Below are 23,535 nucleotides of genomic sequence, written 5' to 3'. Positions count from 1 at the left end.
AATGCTGGTCCCGCAGGAAGTTGACAATTGGTAGCGTGCTCTTTAGTGGCTGTCCAGAGATGCTTCAGAAGATGCAGAGGTCGGGTGGGTGAGTGCTGCTCTTGCATGGGCAATTTGTTTGGGGTACCAATTTGGTGATGGCCTTGCTGGGCTGGATGTACTGACTAACTTCGGAGTCAACTCGACTGCAGTCTTCAGTATTGATCTCTTTCCAAAGGGGAAGAAATGTGCTGTAAACTATATTGGGCTGGAGACACAGGGTTCCAAATTTTCTATTGAGGTGTGTGGGTGTCACAATGGCCCCTTAAGGGTGGAGTCATATGCGGTTAGGTTTGAGTTTGGGAGGGGGGTCATGGCAGATTCACTGGGAACTCCCCTTCTCTACTTCCAAATCTCCTCTTATGGCTAAGTCACCCTGTGTGTATTAGGGGCACAGAGTGCCTGGGAAGTCCAAACTGGCCTGCCCAAACCAGACTTCCACAGACTGCTCGGCTATGAAACTGGGACAAATTTACAAACTATGTGGAACATTGTCAAAGAGGCTGTCAGGATGGATGGACTTGTTATTTGACTAACTCAGGCACAGACCGATTGGAGGTCTGATACCTGGTTAGTCTACCTTTGGGGGGGAAGATATGTGATGGTAGCCACCATCACTAGGGATGGAAGACAGACACTATAATGTAGGTCCCCAGATTCCTCTTGCGCTGTGGTCACTCTGTGCCCATTATTGATGCAGGGTATGTTGAATGTATTGATTGTCCATGTTGTATGTGCCTTGCCCCCTCACCCTTTTTCCTATCCTAGTGTTTCCCCAGTAGGGTGCTGTCCAATTGTTTCAGGGACACTGTCAGACCAGTTCAAACTAGCTTCCCTGTTCCTCCTTAAGCTCCCATTTTGGCTATCAGCTCTTGATATTGCCTGGCTCCACCCTTCATTGCACTGTAGTGTTCTATTCACCCTATTGTATGTAAATGAAGCTGAAGTACTACATGGTCCTTGATAGCTACGAGGAAGCACATTTGGCAGAGGTACTCAGTCATAGTACTAGAGCTCTGTCACAACCACATCCTACAGTCTATGTACTGACTGAATTGACCAAAAACATGGACAGTGCTAACAATTCTTATACATTGCGCAACACACAAAATCATAAAAGTGATAAAAGTAGCAGCAGTAACCTAAATTTGTGACATAAAAGATCCAAAACTAGAAATAGTGTTGCACTAAAATATTATTGCATAAACATTGTCAGTTTCATATCTCACCAAAAAATTATTTTCATAAAACCATCTGAAAAAAAATATAAAAACAAATATAGTGCAGACCATCTGATATAAAATGCAATGCACGCTTATTGTAAAAAGTTGTGAGTTTGCACTCACATTTCCCAGAGCCTGATCAACCATGGCTCTGGGTGAAAAAGGCTCCTATGAAGAGGGAAATTATCCCACAATCAGGTATCCCAGAGAAATCTGAGTTCCTCGATATAATCTCACATACTGCATTCTATGTACTGAATTCCCCAATATAACCTCACATACTGCATTCTATGTACTGGCTGCCTTGATATAATCTCAAATACTGCATTCTGTATAGTAAATGTCCAGATATAACCTCACATACTGCATTCTATATACTGAATGCCCAGATATAACCCCACATACTGCATTATATGTACTGAATGCCCCAATATAACCCCACATACTGCATTCTATGTACTGACTGCCTTAATATAATCTCAAATACTGCATTCAATATACTAAATGTCCAGATATAACCTCACATACTGCATTCTATATACTGAATGCCCAGATATAACCCTACAAACTGCATTCTATGTACTGAATGCCCCAATATAACCTCACATACTGCATTCTATGTACTGACTGCCTTAATATAATCTCAAATACTGCATTCTATATAGTAAATGTCCAGATATAACCTCACATACTGCATTCTATATACTGAATGCCCAGATATAACCCTACAAACTGCATTCTATGTACTGAATGCCCCAATATAACCTCACATACTGCATTCTATGTACTGACTGCCTTAATATAATCTCAAATACTGCATTCTATATAGTAAATGTCCAGATATAACCTCACATAATGCATTCTATATACTGAATGCCCAGATATAACTCTACAAACTGCATTCTATGTACTGAATGCCCAGATATAACCCCACATACTGCATTCTAAATAATGAATGCCCAGATATAACCCCACATACTGCATTCTATATAATGAATGCCCAGATATAACCCCACATACTGCATTCTATATAATGAATGCCCAGATATAACCCCACATACTGCATTCTATATACTGAATGCCCCAATATAACCCCACATACTGCATTCTATATAATGAATGCCCAGATATAACCCCACATACTGCATTCTATATAATGAATGCCCCAATATAACCCCACATACTGCATTCTATATACTGAATGCCCCAATATAACCCCACATACTGCATTCTATATAATGAATGCCCAGATATAACCCCACATACTGCATTCTATATAATGAATGCCCCAATATAACCCCACATACTGCATTATATGTACTGAATGCCCAAATATAATCTCACATACTGCATTCTATGTACTGAATGCCCAGATACAATTTCACATACTCTATTCTATGTGCTGGCTGCCTCGATATAACCCCACATACGGCATTCTTTGTAATGATTGCCCCAATATAGCATATAGTTTATTCTATGTACCGACGTTGATAAGATAACAACATACTGCCTTGAAATACCTCATTACCCATTACACATAACATTCCATATACTGATATAGCCCCACACATAGCATTCTCTTGTCTGTCTGCCACTGCATATGGTGATCTACAAATCAGGAGACATAGTCCACTCAATTCATTCAACATATGGTCAGTAGTTTGATAATAACATTGACTGTGTTAATTTTTTTTATAGAAATGTGGTATCTGTTAAAAAACTAAAATAGCTCTGAAAAGGCTGGAATAAAAATACACAAAAAGTATGAAATGTGAATATGTATCAAACATAAAACTGGCCCATTTAGAGATTACTGCACATATCAAACAGATAAGTAAAATAATGAAAGCACCCAATATACCAGGAGTGAGTTGCAATATGATGTCTTCACAACATTAGCAGCAGCTTTAGAGCTCATGATCATTGCAGCAGATATTATAAAATAGGGAGACTGACGAAAAAGCTTAATGCAATGCTTTGGCATTGTAATCCTCCATTATGTATAACTTTTGATACATGATACATGACATGACAAGGAGTACAAAACTAAAAAACTGTAATAGAATTCTATGTTGCCTGTTCATATTTGAACGTTGTAGTATATACAGGAGATTTACAGTTTCAGTAAAGGAAAGAGTATATAAAGCATCATCCGGCTTAGAGTTATAGGGATCTATTGATGACAAGCATGTTTGAGGGGATGAGAAGACCAGTAATCAGGTTCCCTTAAAGATATAAATCTTGGTGGACCATCTCTAAATGTTATCTGTCACTTGCTGCACATCAGGAGGAGAAAGGGGATCTGTGCAATGCTTCTATCACCCAAAATTTTTTAATCATTTATCCCCAATGCCACAGGCAAGTTGAAAGGAGATAAATGGTGGGGTGGGCAAGCATGGTTGTCCACTCACTCTGATTGTGATTCCCTTACTCAGTACCGTTGGGTGAGAGGCTAAGGGGTTATTGTGTTGTTCTTCAGAAACCTCTATTTCTATATTTATCCCCCTTCATTATAAAAAACTAGTGGATGAGGCAATGGCTAGATAAACAGCTGTGGGGAAAAATGACATAGTCATAGCAGTTTAATGGGCATTCCTGGACACTTTACCATTCTTCCTTATTTTCTGATTGCAAATGTACATAATAACACTGACAGGCTGCCCCACACCATTTCAAGACAGTGACATTTATATAATGAGTGTCCCTAACCTCAGACACTACTTTCTATGTTTTAGACTTGAGAAAGGAATGTTCACCCAAATGTTTGCCATTCCAAATTTTTGTTTGTTCAATAATAAAGGTATTACAAGATACTGAATTCTTCTGTTATTTTACATATCATTATAGCATGAAGTACCCAGTGATGACAGCATGGACGTACGAATACATTTTCCAGAGACATGGCTGTGGAAACTCCAGCCAATCCCGTGAGAAACTCTAAATATCTCAATACTCTGTTTATTATTTAGAGTGGGTCAAGGTAAAGACTAACTCTTTGCTTGAGTACATCTCCTCAGCATGGGCATAGAGCGTGTACTATCTGGAACATCTGTTTGTTTCTGCTAATGTTCTCCTCCCAAAAAGTACATGTTTACAAAGAGGGTCCAGGTGAGTTTGTGAGTCCATGTATTTACCGTGTGTCCAAACCCTATAGTAGAAGGTTACTCCAAGAATTGTGACCTTTTCAATGATTTGAAGTAATCATGGTGCTGTGAGTCTGTGTGTGCAGTTTGAAACGCTGCACATAAATAGTTAATGCACTTAGCTACCGGAAGTATTCTGAGCTGGCTAATGTTTATTTAATGTAGTGCATAATTGGTGTCTGACAAACAACCATTGGCAGCACGGCCCCTTCTCCGTGCCACCCAAGCCCTCCTCTCAGTCTGTCCTCACTGACATCCCTCATATGACGTCACCAGTGGAGGCTAAGACTGCAGAGAGAACTTAAGTTTTCTTTTACTTTTTTGTTGTTATTTCTTTCTTTTTTCCTTTTTTTTTGTGAAGGATGGGGATCCATGTCAGTACAGGTTACTGTAACCAAAAATAGTGTTATTTTAAAACACTGTTTTCCGTTGAAGTAAACCTTTATCCAAACAAAATAAAACAATTTGGTTATTCAGTCATCAGAAAACTTGAACACAGTACATAGAATGGGGATACAGCTGAATCTGTTGAGAGCTACAAACATTGTGGACCACTAAATATGTTCTTTCTCCTGGCCCCTTAAATATTTTGGGGAGACACCTTGAAATGCTTGATTTGTAACATTATTGTAAGTGCATTCTAAGTTTTGGTCACTCGATTTGTTTAACAATATTACGCAATATTTTGCTTTATATTTATTTGTATTTATTGTAGAGTTCCAGCTATATCACCATTGTATGTATTGTGTACTATTGACTTTTGGACAGTAACTACCTGGAAATGTCCCCTGGGGAATATATTAAAACTTGCAAAGATTTTTTATAAACTAAGTGGAAGTGTTATATACTTATTTATTTTGTATCAAAAACAGTAAATAGTGTCACTAGTCTATGTAAACCATAACCACTATAATGAGCTTTAGTGGTTATAATGTATAAATGGTAACTTTGCACATCACATATTGGAGAAATCTTGCATTTAGGCAATACCATTAAAAATAACAGCTAGCAAATGTCAAGTGCTCTATATAGTGATATTGTGATGCCGAGGCAGATGCATCCCAAATGTGTCTAATCATAATAAGTGATAAATGCAAAGGAGCTTGCGAGAATAGTTGTAGCTGAGTTTCAAAACTCCGACTGAGTACCTCCATTAAAAGTTATCTTCCACTATAGAATACAGTGCTGAAGTCATATAGCCCTTTGCCCAAACACCAGATGACACTTGGTGAAGGGTAAAATTCAAACACAGATTTTGCAGAGCTCAATGCTCAGGCTAAGTACCTCCTCCGTCTGTAGGTTATTGAAACAGGAGAAATTCACTCTTCAGTGATTACAGCTTATTTACGAAACACTAGACGACAGATAGTGTAGGGTAGAACAACAATGCTGCTTTATTGAAAATAGCACATATATTTATACCCCAACAGCCTAATTTACATACAATAGGGCTACAGTGGTCCACAAAGATCTCCTCCAGGTCCTCTATCGTAAGCCCCACTCAAACAGCACAGAAACCCCAAGTCAACCAATAGTAGCATGGACTTGGGAAAGTAACCAATTACACTACAAAGCTTAATTACATTAGTGTGAACGCAGTACTGTGTTTACAAGGAAGGATGGGGACAGACAATAACAAGGGCTGAGGATCACATGGGAGATTTAAGACAGTGTCATGGCAGTAGACATGTGCAATTCGTTTTGTTCCAAATGTAAATTTGGATGAATTTCTGCAATTCGGACAATTGCCGAAGTGCCGAATTTCGGAAGTGCCAAAGTCCCGAATTGCCGAAGTGCTTCGAATTTCTGAAAAGTGGCAAAACATTAGAGGCAGGGAAAATTATGGGAATGATGACAGGAATCTAACCATACCCCTAACCATACCCCTACCTCTTACCCCTACCCCTAACCCTTCCCCTAGATCTGTAAGCGTTTGTGGTGGTTGGAGTTAGGGGTAGGGTTAGGGGTAGGGTTTAGGGGTAAGGTTAGGGGTTAGGGGTAGGGTTAAGGTTAGGGTTAGGAGAAGGGTTAGAATTAGGGGTATGGTTAGGGTTAGGGAATTGCCAAAGTCCCGAAGTGCTGAATTGCCGAAGTCCCGAATTTCTGAAGTGCCAAACCGAAGTGCTGCGGTTTGAAGTACCGAATTCCCGAATTTTAGAAGTGCCAAACTGAACCTAATTTTTTGCCCATGCACATCCCTACATGGCAGTCACGTTGAACTGGTTTGGGCATGTCCCTGGAACAATGGGACAATGCCCTGCTGGAAAAAAAAACAAGACAGGAGAAGGGGAAATAAAATAATTAATAAATAAATACAATATACACACCCTGCACCTATAATGGGCACAGGGTGACAAAAACATAAGAGTAATCTGGGGACCTATATAAAGTGTCTGTCTTCCATCCCCAGAGATGATGACTACTGTCACATATCACCCTCCCTCCCCAAAGTAGACTAACCAGTTACCAGACTTCCAATCAGTCTGTGCCTGAGTTAGTTGGGTCACCAGTCCCAAAAAACGTGTAGTGCTGTTATTAAAAGACGTAAACTGTGAAATGAGAGATACAAACTGTCTGTGTTTTTTTTCTTGCTCAGATCATCCGGTTCCGTGGAGACAGAGTTGAAGGTTCCAGACTCCATCACTGAATGGAATGGCCAGATGTTCTGTACAAAAGCTGGAAGTTTTGCTCTCTCTAAACCCACAACACTGAATGTTTTCAAACCATACTTTGTGGAGTTGACTTTGCCATATTCAATAAAGCGTGGAGAGACCTTTGTCCTCAAAGCAAATGTGTATAACTACATGCAAGAATGCATTCAGGTGAACACACTAAATATGCAACAATGAAAACAAGGAGCTAGATATTTCTAATTTTGTTCTTCCAGAAAAAGATAATAAGACGTGTTATCATATTGGATATTATAAAAAAAAAACATGCTAATTCATGACTGAAAACTAGAAGAAACAAACTAAAAACAGAATCCTGGAAAGCTGATTAAGCCTCATGGCAGCCCAGGACTCTAGTTCATTTTATATCAATTGCAAGTGGGAGATGGCACACCACTTATCTTTTCAGATGGTATTTATTTGGCACCATCTGACAGGTGATAACGCTTTGTAAGGATTAAAATATTATATCTTTGGTACAATGGAAAATATATTTGTTGGAGTGAAACATTGTTTACTGATGGATGTTTGCAAACAAATATCAGATCAATCAGGTTCTCCTACACCCACCATCACAAAAAAAAAATCTAATTTTCTGTTGTTTACTTCATGGTATGGTGGATGCCAAAGTAAGGCAGGATTGTATTAATTTATATTTTCTTATTCCTTGTTTCAATGACTGTATGTTAAGATTTACTGTACTTTTTGCTTTCTCGCTCTCTTTTTCGTATTTATTAGACTGAAGTCACCCTGCTTCTTTCAGAAGATTTACGTCTGAAGGGAACTGATAAAAATATCCATAACACCTGCCTCTGTGCTGGAGAAAAGAAAACCGTCTCCTGGTCAGTGACTATAACCAGCACAGGTAAAAGGACATCCCAAAGGAAATATTTTAAACACAGGCATGACACATACTCTCAAATCACCAAAACACACACATCTTCATGTAGTGGTTTTGATGCCTGACAAATGTAGCACTTTGTCACTAGTAGTGGTTTTGATGTCTGACAAATGTAGCACTTTGTCATTAGTAAGGGCTTTAGGCTGCTAGCTTGGACAAACCTAAGGTAAAAAATGTTCAGCTGCCATGTATTATGGAATAACACCAATTATTGCTAATAATCAATTATTGATTAAAAAAACTACACAAATATGTAACTGATGAAAGAGATAAGCAAACCAGATGCCAAAAGAAAAGTATAGAAGTATGAAAGCTTTTTCTTGTTTATTTTGCATATTCCAACATGGGGTTTGCGAATTAATTCTACCTGAAGAAGTTTTGAATATGTGTAGTGCTGGTTAGTCAATACACTAAATACTACACTAGATAGAAGGATATATTATTAGAAAAGTTTGGTCCATTGATTAATTGGAAAATTGCTCTTCAAAAATATTAACAGTAAAATAAACTATATAAGTATCAAATCATTCCCAAAGTCCTCAAATAAAACCTCTAATTAATCCTGTCAGAGCTACTGGTTAATTTTTTAGGTCAGATTAGGTGGTGACAGGTACCTCAAACAATAACTTATGGTTCTTGCTAAAAATCTGCTTGTTTCTGGTGGGTTCTCTATAAACAAACTGAAAAGAATTGGAGCAAGATTTGTTTTAAAGAGATAACTGATACAATTTTCATGTGTCTTTTTAGGACATAAAAACATTACGGTCTCATCTCAGGCTGTAGGTAGCCAGGACACCTGTGGCGGGCAGGAGACAATGTTTCTTCAAAAAGGACAGAAGGACACAGTGATAAACTCATTGCTGGTAGAGGTGAGAAGTTGAATTTTCCTTTAGATACTTTCTATAATACCAAAGGCCAGCATAGAGTTATTGTATTCTGTGATGTTTATTCATAATACAATATTCATGGTCAAAAGAGACATATTCTAATATATGTTTTATTGCAGCCGGAGGGTACTCCAGTGGAGCAGACACACAACTCCTTGCTTATTTGTGATGGTAAGGATTATAGTATTTTATAAAGGTATCTTATTATTGAGCATATATGTATACATAAATGTATATACAGATATAAACATGTAAAAAAAGTCACTGTAGCCTTCCTGTCTGTTTGAACCAGCCCATCCATTCTCATCTCATTAACAAATATTTCATGTTGCTGATGTTCTGCCACTCATTTAAAGTAACATACAAGGCATCAAGACCTCTTCATATCAATCACATTTTCTTCATATATTATATGTATTACACATTGAAATCAAAGGTTTGGCAAAAAAGGTGATTTTTAAAAAATTCCAAGTGTAATGCTTCATCACCTTCAAAATGTTGCCATGAGTTACTTGAGAACATTATTTGTTGAATTCATGGAATACTAATTACTACTATTTAATATAACCATTGTGATTTTCTCCAGGAAGCTCTGTAGAAGAAAAGGTAAAGCTTGACCTTCCAGAAACATATGTAGAAGGATCAGCGAAAGCATCTATCAATGTCTTTGGTGAGTAAGAAATAAAGCTATATCTGGAATGGATACGAAATGATCAGTCATTGTGGGTGTACACCTGTTTAACTGTCCTTAATGATTGGCAGAAATTCAAACAATACAGGTTAACTTGTGGAAAGCATAGATTCCATTATTATGCCAACCTTTATCTATGGCACGGTCATTCCATAAAATATATCTGTTTGTCAATGTATCTGGAAATAGTAAACAAAACATCACTGTGATAATTACCTTAATTGTTTCAAGTTTCAAGTCTGGTAAGTATAATAACTCCCTACTCACTTTATTCTACATATCATGAGATATGTCCATTGACTTTTCTTTGGTTTTTGTAGATATAAACAAAACCTATTTGATTTTGAATGATCTTCCTCTTTTGAAAGTCAGCCATGCCGATACATTTTTCTTGCTTTTCCTCTCAGGAGATTTAATGTCGTCTGCACTGAACAATTTGGACAATCTCTTGGCCATGTCGCATGGTTGTGGAGAACAAAACATGGTGCTTTTTGCCCCCAACATCTACATCCTGCAATATTTAAAGTCCTCCCAGCAGCTCAGTGAAGAGATTGGCAACAAAGGGAAAGATTTCTTAACAAAAGGTAAGTATTGTATGGTTCCTCGAAGAGCCATATGCCCCAATGTGCTGCCTTAAATGCACAAATAACACAAGCACATCATTACCAATAAATATATAAACTAAAAGTTAATATATGGCAAGTCAAACCCACTTCTATTTTTTAATATACAAGTCATAAAAAATATGATATTGATCACACATAAATATATTCACCTGTACTTGATAACACATATTCTGACCCAGGATGAAATGTTTTCTACACTTCAACAAAATCCATATGGCTAACGCAATGCTTCTATTTCAGAAAGTCTCTCCCACAAACATTTTAGAAGGCAAAGAAGTTGGGATTAGTGGCAAATGGATTTGGCAGAAAAGTAGTTGGGTTTAGTGTCCATAAAGTAGTTTAGGAAAAATGGGAATTGGGATTGGTTTAACCCCTTAAGGACACATGACATGTGTGACATGTAGTGATGTCGCGAACATAACATTTTCCGTTCGCGAAAGGCGAATGCGAACTTCCGCAAATGTTCGCGAACGGGCGAACCGGGCGAACCGCCATAGACTTCAATGGGCAGGCGAATTTTAAAACCCACAGGGGCTCTTTCTGGCCACAATAGTGATGGAAAAGTTGTTTCAAGGGGACTAACACCTTGACTATGGCATGCCGGAGGGGGATCCATGGCAAAACTTCCATGGAAAATTACATAGTTGATGCAGAGTCTGGTTTTGATCCATAAAGGGCATAAATCACCTAATATTCCTAAATTGTTTGGAATAACATGCTTTAAAACATCAGGTATGATGTTGTATCGATCAGGTAGTGTAAGGGTTACGCCCGCTTCACAGTGACAGACCAAACTCCCTGTTTAACGCACCGCAAACAACTGCAAACAGTCCATTTGCACAACCGCAAACTCCCCATTTGCACAAGGTTGGATACCAAGCTAGCCATGTCCCGTTCCTTGTCCTCACTGCTGTCATTGAAGGTCTCTTCCTCCACTCAGCCACGTACAACATCAAGGGTCCCCAAAAGGTGACAACAAGCCCCCTGTATTTTGTTTTAAATGTACACTACTGTTACACCAGATATGAGTTGCACTGGTGTGACACTGTGCCCTGGCAGGCCCTGAAATACACACGTGTGAAGGAAACTGACTGCTATTATTTCACAGTCAAATTTCTAGTTTTTTTTTAATGTACACTACTGTTAAACCAGTGATTGGCCCACATCATGCCTACGCCCTCAAAACGTACGTGTGTGGGGGTTCTGGAATGACGTGGGCCAATGGGAGCCTGAATCAACTTTTGGCTCCCACTGCCCCTTTAAGAGCGAGCTCGTGACTCGAGCCGTGCTCCTAGTGCCAGGCGGGCCACGTGACTGATCATTGCGGTCAGTGCACGCGGCTAAGTCAGAAGAGGAGATCAAGCCGCATGCGGCTCGTGTGGAGGCAGGAGAGATCCAGCCACGCGCGGCTCAAGCTTAGGAGCCAGGTCGGTCCCAGGATAAGGTAAAGACAGCCACAACCACTTATCCCAATCACACACCTTTCCTAACATCCTATCCCATTAAAAGCATATTACCGCGTGTTTAATAAAACAGATAGACCCCCTACTTCATCCAGGTTACCGATCAATGGTTCGATATTCTGAGCCCTCTCTGATTTACTGTACACGACTATTCGATATTCCCACAAATTTTATATAGCATTTTATGTTTGTTTGAGACCACCTTAAAAATATTGGATATCACTAAAAATCATGATCACTATATACTTTCTCTACAAACCTCTAAAACGAACCAAACTACTCATCCATCCGCTATACCACTTTATCCCACCTAGAACTAGTGCCCAGTTAAAATACTTGACTCTTACTTACCCACACTCAGTCATGCCACACACATTTCACCACTACTCTCACCGAATCCCTCTGACTACGGCTAAATTCATCTTCTACATAAGAACACTACTCCTAAGATTGGGTTGTATCCATGTCTCGGGTCTTTCATTTAGAACAGGGGCAGCTTCGGTCTCCTTCAACACTGACACTCCAGTGCATATTATTAAAAGATTGGGCAGATGGAAATCCTCAGTGTGCAACCAATATATTCCTCATCCCGAGAAAGAAATGAGGAAAGCTTTTAAAAGTTTGGCTTTGTAAATTTGATGCAATAAGTGTGTTTTTCTTTAATACCTTTTCACCCTCTTTGCATGAACCCGATTTACATATATTACTAATATGTTTCTGAACATATATATTATATTATTCACTCACTCACTCACTCACTCACTCTCTGGGCCGGCCTAAGACATCATGCTGCCTAGGTCCAACAATAAATGACTATGGGGGATAATGTATAATAAACACAGGTTACTGGCTATGGGGGGATAATGTATAATAAGCACAGGTTACTGGCTATGGGAGGGATAATGTATAATAAACACAGGTTACTGGCTATGGGAGGATAATGTATAATAACCACAGGTTACTGGCTATGGGAGGGATAATGTATAATAAACACAGGTTACTGGCTATGGGAGGATAATGTATAATAAACACAGGTTACTGGCTATGGGGGGATAATGTATAATAAACACAGGTTACTGGCTATGGGAGGATAATGTATAATAAACACAGGTTACTGGCTATGGGGGATAATGTATAATAAACACAAACACAAAAATAAAATAAAAAAGAATGCAGCTTCAGAATGAATCTAAATTGTATGCTGTCTAGGAGGTGGGAGGGTCTGGGAGGGAGGGTCTGCTGCTGATTGGCTGGAATGTGTCTGCTGACTGTGAGGTACAGGGTCAAAGTTTACTCAATGATGACGAATAGGGGGCGGACCGAACATCGCATATGTTTGCCATCCGTGGTGAACGCGAACAAGCTATGTTCGCCAGGAACTATTTGCCTGCGAACCGTTCGGGACATCACTAGTGACATGTCATGACTCCCTTTTATTCCAGAAGTTTGGTCCTTAAGGGGTTAAAATAACACAATTAATGTAAAATATGCTAATTGTATTTACGTTTTTCCCAGAGTGCTTTACAAATAGATTCTAAAAGAACATTGGTAATTATACACAATATAGATACACAATATAAACAAATCGATATAAAAGGAACAGAGGACACTGCTGCAAGCCAAGCATAGTTTAGGAGGTAAACTAGTACGGGTTAATGTTATCTTAGGGAATAAAGCAGGAGGCAGAGAAATGAGAAGTAGGTTCTGTTAGATATTTTGGAAGGCACAATAGCTGGGATCAGTATCTGTTGGATAACTGAATTATATAGATATAACAAAAATTAGGTGACTAGCCCTTGTTTTTCTAGGATACCAACGTCAGTTAACCTACAAACACAAAGCTGGGTCTTACAGTGCGTTTGGAGAGAGTGACAAAGAGGGGAACACATGGTAAGTTCATGTTATCATACATATTACACATTGGACCTTTATTCATTGACTCAATCTCCACATTAGACAGATTACATGGTTTATGCAAAATCACTAGTAAGAGGATATTTTAGATTTCACTGGACAATAGAAATAACCATTAAATTGCTGATGTTAACTTCTCATGCCCATCCCACCATATTGCACCTCATCACCTTAATGGTCATAATTATATGGTTACATCTACTGGTTGGTTATTCCCTCAAATTTAAAGCCTGAAGAAGAGACTTAACTTGCAATATCCATTTAATTAAATGACCAATAAAGCTAACACAGTACATCTACTAACTTATTATTCTTAGCATTTATATATTGACCACGTATACCGCAGTGCTTTGCAGTAATACAACAGGGATATTTGGCAACTAATAATATACATGCACAAGACGTGCAAGAGAGACAAGAGGTGAAGAAGGCCCTGCTCAAATGGGCTAGCAATCTATGAGGAAGGTGTAAACACATACAAGAGGAAGAACAGCATATCAGAGCAGAGGAGGGATTGATGCATAATATGCTTGTGTCAAAATAAGCTAGCAAAAGTGTCATGAGGAAGAACCAAAGAGTGGCAGGAGAGAGAGTGAGTTGGGCCTATGGAGGCGAGGAAACCGATGATGGCAGTAAAATGAGACAAACGCCTCACAGGAAGATGGTAAGCTTTCCTGAAAAGTTAACTTGTCACCATTCTCATCCTTTTAGGCTCACTGCATTCGTCCTTAAGAGCTTCACACAAGCCCAGGATTTTGTCTATATAGATGAGGAGCATGTAAATAATGGGATTAAATGGATGGAGAAACAGCAGAGATCAGATGGTTGTTTCAAGGCCACAGGACGTCTGTTAAACAATGCTCTGAAGGTGAGTCTGCTGTAAAATATCTGGTTTCTACATGTACAGTTTATGCAATAAAAATACTTATTGACAAGGGCAGTATCTGCAATAACCAAAGTCTTTAATTAGCAGAATATTTAGTGTGAATTCAGCCATTACTGTAAGGCAGTATTCCCCCTAAATATACCAATTATTCAGTAAACACACCTGTTACTCAGAGCAACAGTATCCAGACAACGTGTAGTTCCTCTGTGAAATTGCCATCCAAAGCATGAGCAGTAAGTTAGAGGTTCTCCAACCAACTGTTTGCAACATTTGGTCTGTACATATGTAGACAGACAACACCATAACAAATACTAAGGAAATGGTACAGCAATATATATATATCTGACAAGTGAGATGTAATTATAGGCACAAACTGTTCTTAAATCTTGACACAATTCTTTATTGTGTTGTACAGAACATTACTAAAAGGAAAACTCTAACATTAAAGGGTTACTCCAGGCACTTCATTGACTTGAAGTGGTCATGGAGCCTGGAGTCTATATGCGCAGTGTTTGTCTATGAAACGCGGCTGCATGTACAGCAATTAACCTCTCTGCTGCACAGAATTGCAATCACTTACTGAGCTGGGGCTCTCTTCCAATGAATGGCCAGAAGGATCGGCATCAGAATCTGCAGCCGTGCAGATGCATGATGCACATAATAGTCAATGTATTTATTTATTGTATGTCCTGCATTCAAATCATTTTAGGTATAAAAACCATAAAAAATATCTTACAATTAAAAACACTTCTAAACCATAATAATAATTTGTTTTGTATACATTAGTTTGTAAGTAATGTCGTTTTGTTACTGTATTTGTCAATCTTCGTATCTGAAAATCCTTGAATGCTGTACGTACAAACAAGAGAATGCCTAAAGCATTATAACCAGCAGAAACTTTCTAAACAAAATTAATTACACACATTGTGTGCAATGGTAAATATCCAGTTTAGTACCAGTATGATGTTTTTGAATGCCCTGCATTTTACCCATTGATGTCATTCCTTCTAGGGTGGAGTTGATGATGAGGTTTCTCTCACAGGTTATGTCCTGGCTGCTTTAATGGAAAGTGGTATGTCTCCTGATGTAAGTATCCTGTTACTGAGGGATTAATTTTTAAAACCATCACTATTCACAGTTTAGCATAAAAAAACTCTAAAAGAATGTTCTATATATAATTTTACTCTTAAAATCAATATATCAGGACACGTTAAATAGTGAATCAAGCAATCTCTATGTGTAGCTAGAGGGGGACTGTCCATTCGGCAATTTACCTGCATTATATCTCTGTATTTTATTTAATCAGAATCCTATGGTGGAAAGAGGCATGAAATGTCTAAAAAATGCATCTCTAGAGGAGGCTAGCACCTACAAAATGGCCCTAATGGCCTACGCTTACACTTTGGCAGATCTTCCAGATGCCCGAGATGAACTTCTTCAGAAATTGGACAGTAAAGCAATAAAAGCAGGTATGATTGTTTAGTTCAGATCCAAGAATATATGTTACACTGGCAAATTCATTTTTCTCACCTCTTCTTTAATATCATTAATTCCAAACAGAGCATATTCTATTTCCTCATGTTATGTGCTAAGCCTTCTTTTCCACACTCCCATCAGTTCAGTGGTATAAGCAATAATCCCAACCCATGAGCTTGTTATCGTAACTTTGACCTCTCCTTTACAACTCAGAACCAATCTGTTGTTAAACTGGTCTTGCAATAATCATCTGAAAAATTATTACTTGCCTTCATTCTCTTCTACTAAATTATGTGTTTTTAAACTCATCAGTTACCATCTTGACTGCGGTTATTCATTCTGTATTGCTCTGCCTGTCTCTTATGCATAAATAAGCCAAGCTTAAGTTAATAATGAATGATGCTGTGGGCATCTCGTCCTTACCCAGCAATCCTGAAACAAGCGTTCTTAACCACCAAAAAACATTATACCCAGTAGGTTAAATAGACCATTTCAATTCAATATCTAATAATTATGATAATAATAACAATAATCGTGGTGATAATAGTGATAATAATATAGGCATGTACACCTTTGTTTTTTATTTAGCACACATCAGTATCGTTTACGTACTTGCTAAAACATAATGTTGGCAGTTATGGAAGTAAATGTTCACTTTATGAAATCATCACTACAAGATAGTATAGGTGATGGGTTACGGAATTAAATTGCCATAGTTAAAGAAGTTCTGAACCAGTATGGTCGTTAAAGTAAAATCACTAGTTTGATAGAACCAAGATTTGACTACTGGACTATAGCCTTCTCATGAGCTTCATGCAAACATAACCACACTTTTAACTTTGTGATTTGTAGATGGTTCAACACACTGGACCCAGGCATCCAAAGCTGAATCAGATAGTTTCTGGTCCAAACCCAAGTCTGTGGATGTAGAATTAACATCATACGTTCTTCTGTCAAAAGCTTCAGCCAAAAAAGTGTCTAAGAAGGAGATTGGAGAAATGGTGGCCATCATGCGATGGTTATCAAAACAGCAGAATGCCAACGGAGGATTCTGTTCCACTCAGGTAGCTCACACTAGGGCCGGGAATCTCAGGAAATGGCATTTATATAGGCAAGTAATATCTGCAAGTAAAGATAAATGTGGTGGATATTTTTTAAAGTAGTCATTTTGTTTGTCCAATTATCTGCCACTATATAATATCCACGGTGTCATGTGTCTTATACACAGTTAGTTGTAGTATATCACGTTTTGCTACCTGATTCTGTGATACAAGCAAAACAATAAAAACAAACAAAACAAAAAAATATCCTCTGCTAGCTGTTTGAACACATTTATAGTCACATAATAATGAAATGTATGAGGGCTAAATCAAGCCATGGAAGAATTATTTTCAAACAAGAAATACATATTGTATATTATAATTGTAATATAATATAAATGAAGACTGCTCTTCAAATTTGTATCAGGTAGATATCAGTTAAATTGTAGAGTATAAATGTAGAGGAATAAATATAAGAATTTGACAGTGCATACATAAGTCATATTATTGAGCTTCAGTCAAGTTAGTTCCTGAGATGCAAAAGTTACATTAATAAATATAACAAGAGATCAGTGGACATAAAATCACCAATATTAAAGTGTATGGTATAAAAGCACAACCATATCACATAGAAGCCACTGGGATATCACAGAATACCTAAAGCAAAATAAAAACAACATAGTGTGTACTGTATAAAAATATAAAACGTGGAATGTAACAATAGGATTACCACTCACATGGCCCAGAGCTGTCCCAGGCTCTATATTGCAGGCTCAAGGGTGCCAATACTGGCTATGGGGTCCACGTTATCACAGCAGGAAACTAGACATCAGATGTTTGGCAAAATAAAAACTTTATTCCAGGATACATAAACTTTTAAAAAACTTGAAAAGAAACTATTAAGTACTTCAAATCAGGTGGATGTGAAACCTACTGGCAAAGTCACAATTACCAACGAGATCAGTAATCCACCAAGTGATCAGTACAAAATATAAATAGCAAACGCGTTTCGGATTAAATGCCATCTTCAAGTGCTGTAGAAGTCTCCTTTTGGTGGTCCTTTTATATTCCTTAATGTGCTGTGCATCTGTGTCCAATCGTCCGGTAATTACACTTCCGCAATTATGTTTCTGGATCCCTGACATCATTTCCGCTGACGTCGCCGTAACAATGTGTAGTTGGAACACAGCGTTGACAGCTGGAACACAAAGTCTTTTCAATTACCAAGGTGGTGGTAACTTTATGAGAACAATCAGTCCGCATTCCTCCTTGGTTCATTGCGCAAAATGTCTGACAAGTGTAATGTCCTTATAGTCCAATTATAACATAAAACATAATGAAAAAAAATTAAATAAATATAGATAAAATACATGATGAAAACATTAATTCCTGCAACACAAATAAAAATAGAAGTATAATTAAAACAGAAGTATAAAAATAGATAAAGTGAATAAAGTTACATAAACACTTCTATATGACATTCAATAAAATAACCTAATCTAAAATCTAAAAATCTAAAATATTTTAGATCCTGTGAGCATAAGATACACATTTGGTAACCCAAAATAGCTATATATTATTTGAAAGTAAAAATAAAAAATACTTTGTCTTTCTTGTGAAGGGAATCTATTCTGTTACTTCGTTATGGAGAGTATTTCTGGGGAAGTACTTGAGCACTCCTAAATCCATTAATTTGCTAAACTTCCCATTCTAAAAATAAGGGGGTGGTAAAAGGGAGGTATGAAAATAAGACATGACACAAACACCACTTAGGTTTTTTTTTAGGAGTCTTGATGTTGTTTGCATGTGACTATGCATTATTGTACTCTATTAATATTGAATATCAGTAAAGTAAGTAGAATATGGATCCAGACATTGATTTGGTCATGCCAGGAATGGTTGGGATCCTAAATTCAGGGTATGGAACATAAGCAAAATGGACAAAGACAAGACAGAATGTGAAAGCAAAGAGAATGTACATTATCTGTATTTGCCTGGATATAAATAGTTAAATCTGGAATATAGATAGATAAATATATAGATAGATAAATAGATAGATAGATAGATAGATAGATAGTCCAGAATTAAAATTGCACTCGCAGGATTGTTAAAATGTAACTTATTGCTTACGTTGATTTTTATTTTGTAAAGCAATATACATTACATTTTAACTGTGTGACACAAGTTCCTGGGCAGTGCTATCTAAATTTTGGATTCTGCATTACTGCAGACAAGCACCAGGCAAGTATTTGATCTGTATATAGAGTGCAGTTCCAGGGTTTGTTGTAGCTTCTGCTGTGAACCCTTACAAAGTAAGAAGTGATTAAGTCAACGCTACCATTATTTTCAATGTGTGCTCAGTATATGCCATTATCACCTGCTCAGCAAGACATTCTCCTGATGTATTGCTCAGCAAGACAAAGTGGTAAAAGTAATTGAGTCTTGTGATTGATGGAGATGAGAAGAGTATCTCAAGAGTATCCTTGTTCTTTCCAGGACACGGTGGTCGCACTCCAAGCTCTGGCTAAGTTTGGATCACTGACTTTCTCCAAAGCTGGGAATGTCACAGTAACGGTTAGCTCACCGAATGGCTTCCAGCATGAGCTCCATGTAGATGACAGCAATCGTCTCCTCCTGCAAAGGACTTCCTTACCACACATCCCTGGAGAATATACCATTTCTGCCACAGGCATGGGGAGTGTTTATGTACAAGTAAGTAGAGGCTGCTATAAAACCTACATTGTTACATGTTATGCTGTTCCCACTCCAGCTGACGTCTTAATATCTGTTCATTAATCTATTTCCCTACTTTTAATCAATACGTGGCAGGTAACTAAGAGATACCATATACCCCCACCAGAAAGAGAAGCCACCTTTAATCTGTCGGTTGTGACCCAGTGCACCAAGAAAGACTTATTGGAGATTGCAGTGGAGTTTTGGTAAGAATTATTGTTTTAGGAGAGTTGCACAAACAGAGACTCCAGGCAAATAAAATATAGGAACAAAAAAAGTAGACCAGATGTGAAGAGAACGGGAGAATAAGGGAGAGAGGGAGAGAGAGAGAATATGCCATATGATATATCATTATATATCAAGGATAAAACTATTCTTACATTTTCACTGCAGGTACCAAGGAGAGCGTCCTTCTACTAACATGGCCCTTGTGGATGTGAAGATGATTTCAGGATATGTTCCCCAAAAGGAATCCATAGAAAAAGTATGTAACAGTTACTAGGATGTCAAGGATAATTACTCCTACAGGTCTATAATTGGTAAGGATGTAACCTATACCAAAACACCTTAATAGTCCTAGTATACTGATAGGGGTCCACACTATGGTCTATAATTTGTAGCAGTTATAAGTATACCAGACCATTAAGGGTCCACTAATTTTAATGGGGTCTCTCATAGGGTTCTGTATTTGTAAGGGTATCGTCTATTCCAAAGCACACCAGGAAACTATACTGCTGAAAGAGCATTACATGGAGTCTTGTGATTCATGGAATCCGTATGCGGTTTGTCATTAACCTCCTTCTCTTAATTCCCAGTTAAAAAAAAAATCAGCAGTGAAAAGAGTGGAAACTAATGATGACAGTGCAATTATCTACATTGAAGAGGTAAGAGCGCCTCCTCATGACATTATATCTCAAGATATTATGTAGATACATGTAATCAATATAAGTTAAGTTTACACTTTTGTGCAAATATTTTTTTAAATCAATACAATTTATTATTTAGAAGTTATAGATTTTTTTTACCTGGTATAAACAATATATTATATGTTGACATTGATTTTGATAAACAATTTTTTTTTTTACCATATATTTGTTTTATTTGTCAATACAGTAGAGGAGCAATTTCGGTACTACATTTAGAAATACTGCTGTGGGAAGCAAAGGAATGGTTATTGCTCAATGTTTACCACTCTCTGCCCCACCTCTCATAATATCCCTTAATAAACATTGTTCCATATAATGTAAATGTTGGAATAATGTCTTGAAATACTGTATTTCCTACCTGGCATTTTCCTTTCAGGTGACTTCACAGCCTCAGGTTTTGAAATTTGTTGCTGAGCGAAAAGTCCAAGTGACTGACCTAAAACCTGCCATTTTAAGGATTTATGACTATTATATACCAGGTAACCCAACAATACAGAAATGTTCTCTCTGAGTCCAAGTATCATTCTTCATAATTCGTAATTCTTGCTACTAGACATGGGCACTGAGTGATTTACAGAAAAGACTGTGTGTTATTCTGGGCAGACAGGAAATCTGATTCAAGAAATGTTGTTTATGGTTATAGATGGGAACCCCAAAAATAATTTATGTAAACTCATGCAGTCCATGTTTAAACCTAATTTAGACTCTGTGTGGCACTTGATCAGCCATATTTGTTTTCAGATGGGTGGTGACCAATAAACCATATACTGATCTTGGAGACAGCATGTATGCCCTGGGCTGGACAGGTTATATGACATTGACCTAGGAGAGGCTGTATGCAATCCATGGACAGACTGTGTGGTAGGACTAAGGAGAGATTGTGTGTGATAGCTTGACTGGTTATATGACTATGACCCAAGAGAGACTGTATGACTATGCCTCTGTCAGAGATTATATATAAGTCCTGTACGGACTGTTTGTCCGCATGCTGGCTGTGAATGACTCCCGAACGACAATATGCCAATACAGATACAGTTTTTGCGTTACCCTTTACGTAATATATGTGAACATGTACATGATCATGGGCAGGCCATAGCAGGACTTTGAAAATACCAATTATAAACACTGGATAGAAAGTGTGACCCGGACTGACCATGTCCCTGTACAAACTGGAAACATGAACATTGTATGTCTTGTATCATTCCAGAGGAGGAGAAAATGATCAACTACTTGAAAATTTGCACTTAGGGTGAGTGAACAGTGATAATGATCCTGACAGTTTTTTTTAGAATTGTGGTCTGTTTAACCTGTTTTAGCTATTCTATATATACACGCATGTGCTAACACTGAAACTGTTCATCAGCTGACAGCTAATATTGCATTTAAGTACATTGCTGTAACCAATCGAAACAACCAGAAACCTCCAATCTCTAGAAATTTGTCAACATATTTTGTTTATATCAAGAAATTAACAAGCACAAAAAGATTTAATGTTTCAGTACATTATGGGAATGTTCTGGAGATTATCCACTGGACTGTGAAATGAGCATGTATCAAAATGTAGGCTCTAGAGGATAAAACACATCATATTACACATTATTGCAGAATTAAATTAATGCAAAACTCAATTCAAGAAGTACAGTATAATTCAGGGAAAATTATTGTTTGACTAATGGAGCTGAATACTAAAAACCAGAAATTGAAATTTTAAAAGAAACCAACATTACATTTAGAGATTCGGAATGTTAGTGTTAAATAGAAGAGATCGGAGTGTATGTGTCTGCAAGCAAATAATCTGTAATGACTCAAATAAAATAGAAAGTTAGATAAAATGTCTTCTGAACTCAATCTGCTCGTTATACCTGAAAACACTGGCAATTATATGTATATGTTATATGGCAATTATACATATATGTTGACCCCAAGAATCTGCCCACTCACTCAGGGAATCTGTCCATTTCACTCTGTCAGTTGTGAGGATCTGCTCATTTGCTCTGATAGTCGGAAAATGTAATTATTCAATCTGAGACCATGAGTAAAGCATCTTTGAATTCACAATGAGAGTCTGCCTATTCACCCTGAGAAACTGCCCAGGCACCTTTAGAATCTGCCTATTCATTCTGTGAATTTGAGCATTAACTCTGAAAATCTGCCCCTTTATCCTGAAAAATCTGTTTATTTGTCCTGAGACCCTGTTAACATGTTTATTCATCTTAAGATTGTGAGAATCTCAGTGTGAAATAAATATAAAAACAGAGGAATATGTTTTTTATTTATGTTAAGTTGTTTAAATATGAGCAATTGAATATGAAAATTTTACATTATTTCAGAGGTTCTTTAACTGACACTTTTAACTGTCTTTGCAGAGAATTATTCTCATGTTCCTGAACGGCTATTCTTCATTCAACTTGACGTTTCAGAATATCAAAACATTCCTTGTCTATACTTCCACACGCACACTCAGACACACTCAAATACAGTCACACACTCACACATACTCACTTAGATACATACACTTTGAAATATACACACAGTGACAAACGTATATACATGCACATTTTGATAAAACATTCTCACTAGCGCACTCCCTTCAAAGACACATGTTTATGTTAATAAATGCATTAATTCATTGAAGACTAGTCACATGGATGTTCTCTTATTCCTGCACAGCTAAGCAATAAAATATTTCCTCCCTATACCGTGTCTTTGTGCTAAAATCTAGTAAAAATTAGTTTATAAATGTGTGTCTGATGATCACTCTTTTTCTGTGTTCATGACAGGGTTATTCAGTAAAGTAAGAATTCAAGGTGAATTTCACAACTAAGGACACAATAGCCAAACTGGAAAAACAAAAAATCTATAAGTTAGCTATTCAGTTTGGCTACTCTCTCCTTAAATTTGAAATTCACCTTGAATTT

General features: G+C 37.5%; 1 protein-coding gene across 1 annotated transcript in view; it reads left to right on the top strand.

The window, feature by feature from the left end:
• The window catches only part of LOC134574695 (alpha-2-macroglobulin-like protein 1), a 58,746-nt gene extending 35,440 nt beyond the window's left edge, over window positions 1–23,306 (top strand). The window contains exons 20-39 of the mRNA XM_063433814.1: window positions 3,621–3,706; window positions 4,110–4,189; window positions 7,002–7,227; window positions 7,813–7,939; window positions 8,723–8,844; window positions 8,982–9,033; window positions 9,449–9,532; window positions 9,961–10,137; window positions 13,451–13,532; window positions 14,268–14,424; window positions 15,454–15,528; window positions 15,749–15,911; window positions 16,771–16,982; window positions 19,455–19,670; window positions 19,788–19,897; window positions 20,085–20,175; window positions 20,507–20,575; window positions 20,994–21,096; window positions 21,825–21,866; window positions 22,984–23,306. Coding sequence (XP_063289884.1) covers window positions 3,621–3,706; window positions 4,110–4,189; window positions 7,002–7,227; window positions 7,813–7,939; window positions 8,723–8,844; window positions 8,982–9,033; window positions 9,449–9,532; window positions 9,961–10,137; window positions 13,451–13,532; window positions 14,268–14,424; window positions 15,454–15,528; window positions 15,749–15,911; window positions 16,771–16,982; window positions 19,455–19,670; window positions 19,788–19,897; window positions 20,085–20,175; window positions 20,507–20,575; window positions 20,994–21,096; window positions 21,825–21,865 — 2,273 coding nt within the window. The 3' untranslated portion in view covers window position 21,866; window positions 22,984–23,306. The remainder of the gene's footprint in view (window positions 1–3,620; window positions 3,707–4,109; window positions 4,190–7,001; window positions 7,228–7,812; window positions 7,940–8,722; window positions 8,845–8,981; window positions 9,034–9,448; window positions 9,533–9,960; window positions 10,138–13,450; window positions 13,533–14,267; window positions 14,425–15,453; window positions 15,529–15,748; window positions 15,912–16,770; window positions 16,983–19,454; window positions 19,671–19,787; window positions 19,898–20,084; window positions 20,176–20,506; window positions 20,576–20,993; window positions 21,097–21,824; window positions 21,867–22,983) is intronic.
• The last annotated feature ends 229 nt before the right edge of the window (window positions 23,307–23,535 follow it).

Source organism: Pelobates fuscus, chromosome 10, assembly GCF_036172605.1.
Source record: "Pelobates fuscus isolate aPelFus1 chromosome 10, aPelFus1.pri, whole genome shotgun sequence".
NCBI classification, from domain to species: domain Eukaryota; kingdom Metazoa; phylum Chordata; class Amphibia; order Anura; family Pelobatidae; genus Pelobates; species Pelobates fuscus.
This window is presented reverse-complemented; position numbering and strand designations above follow the sequence as displayed.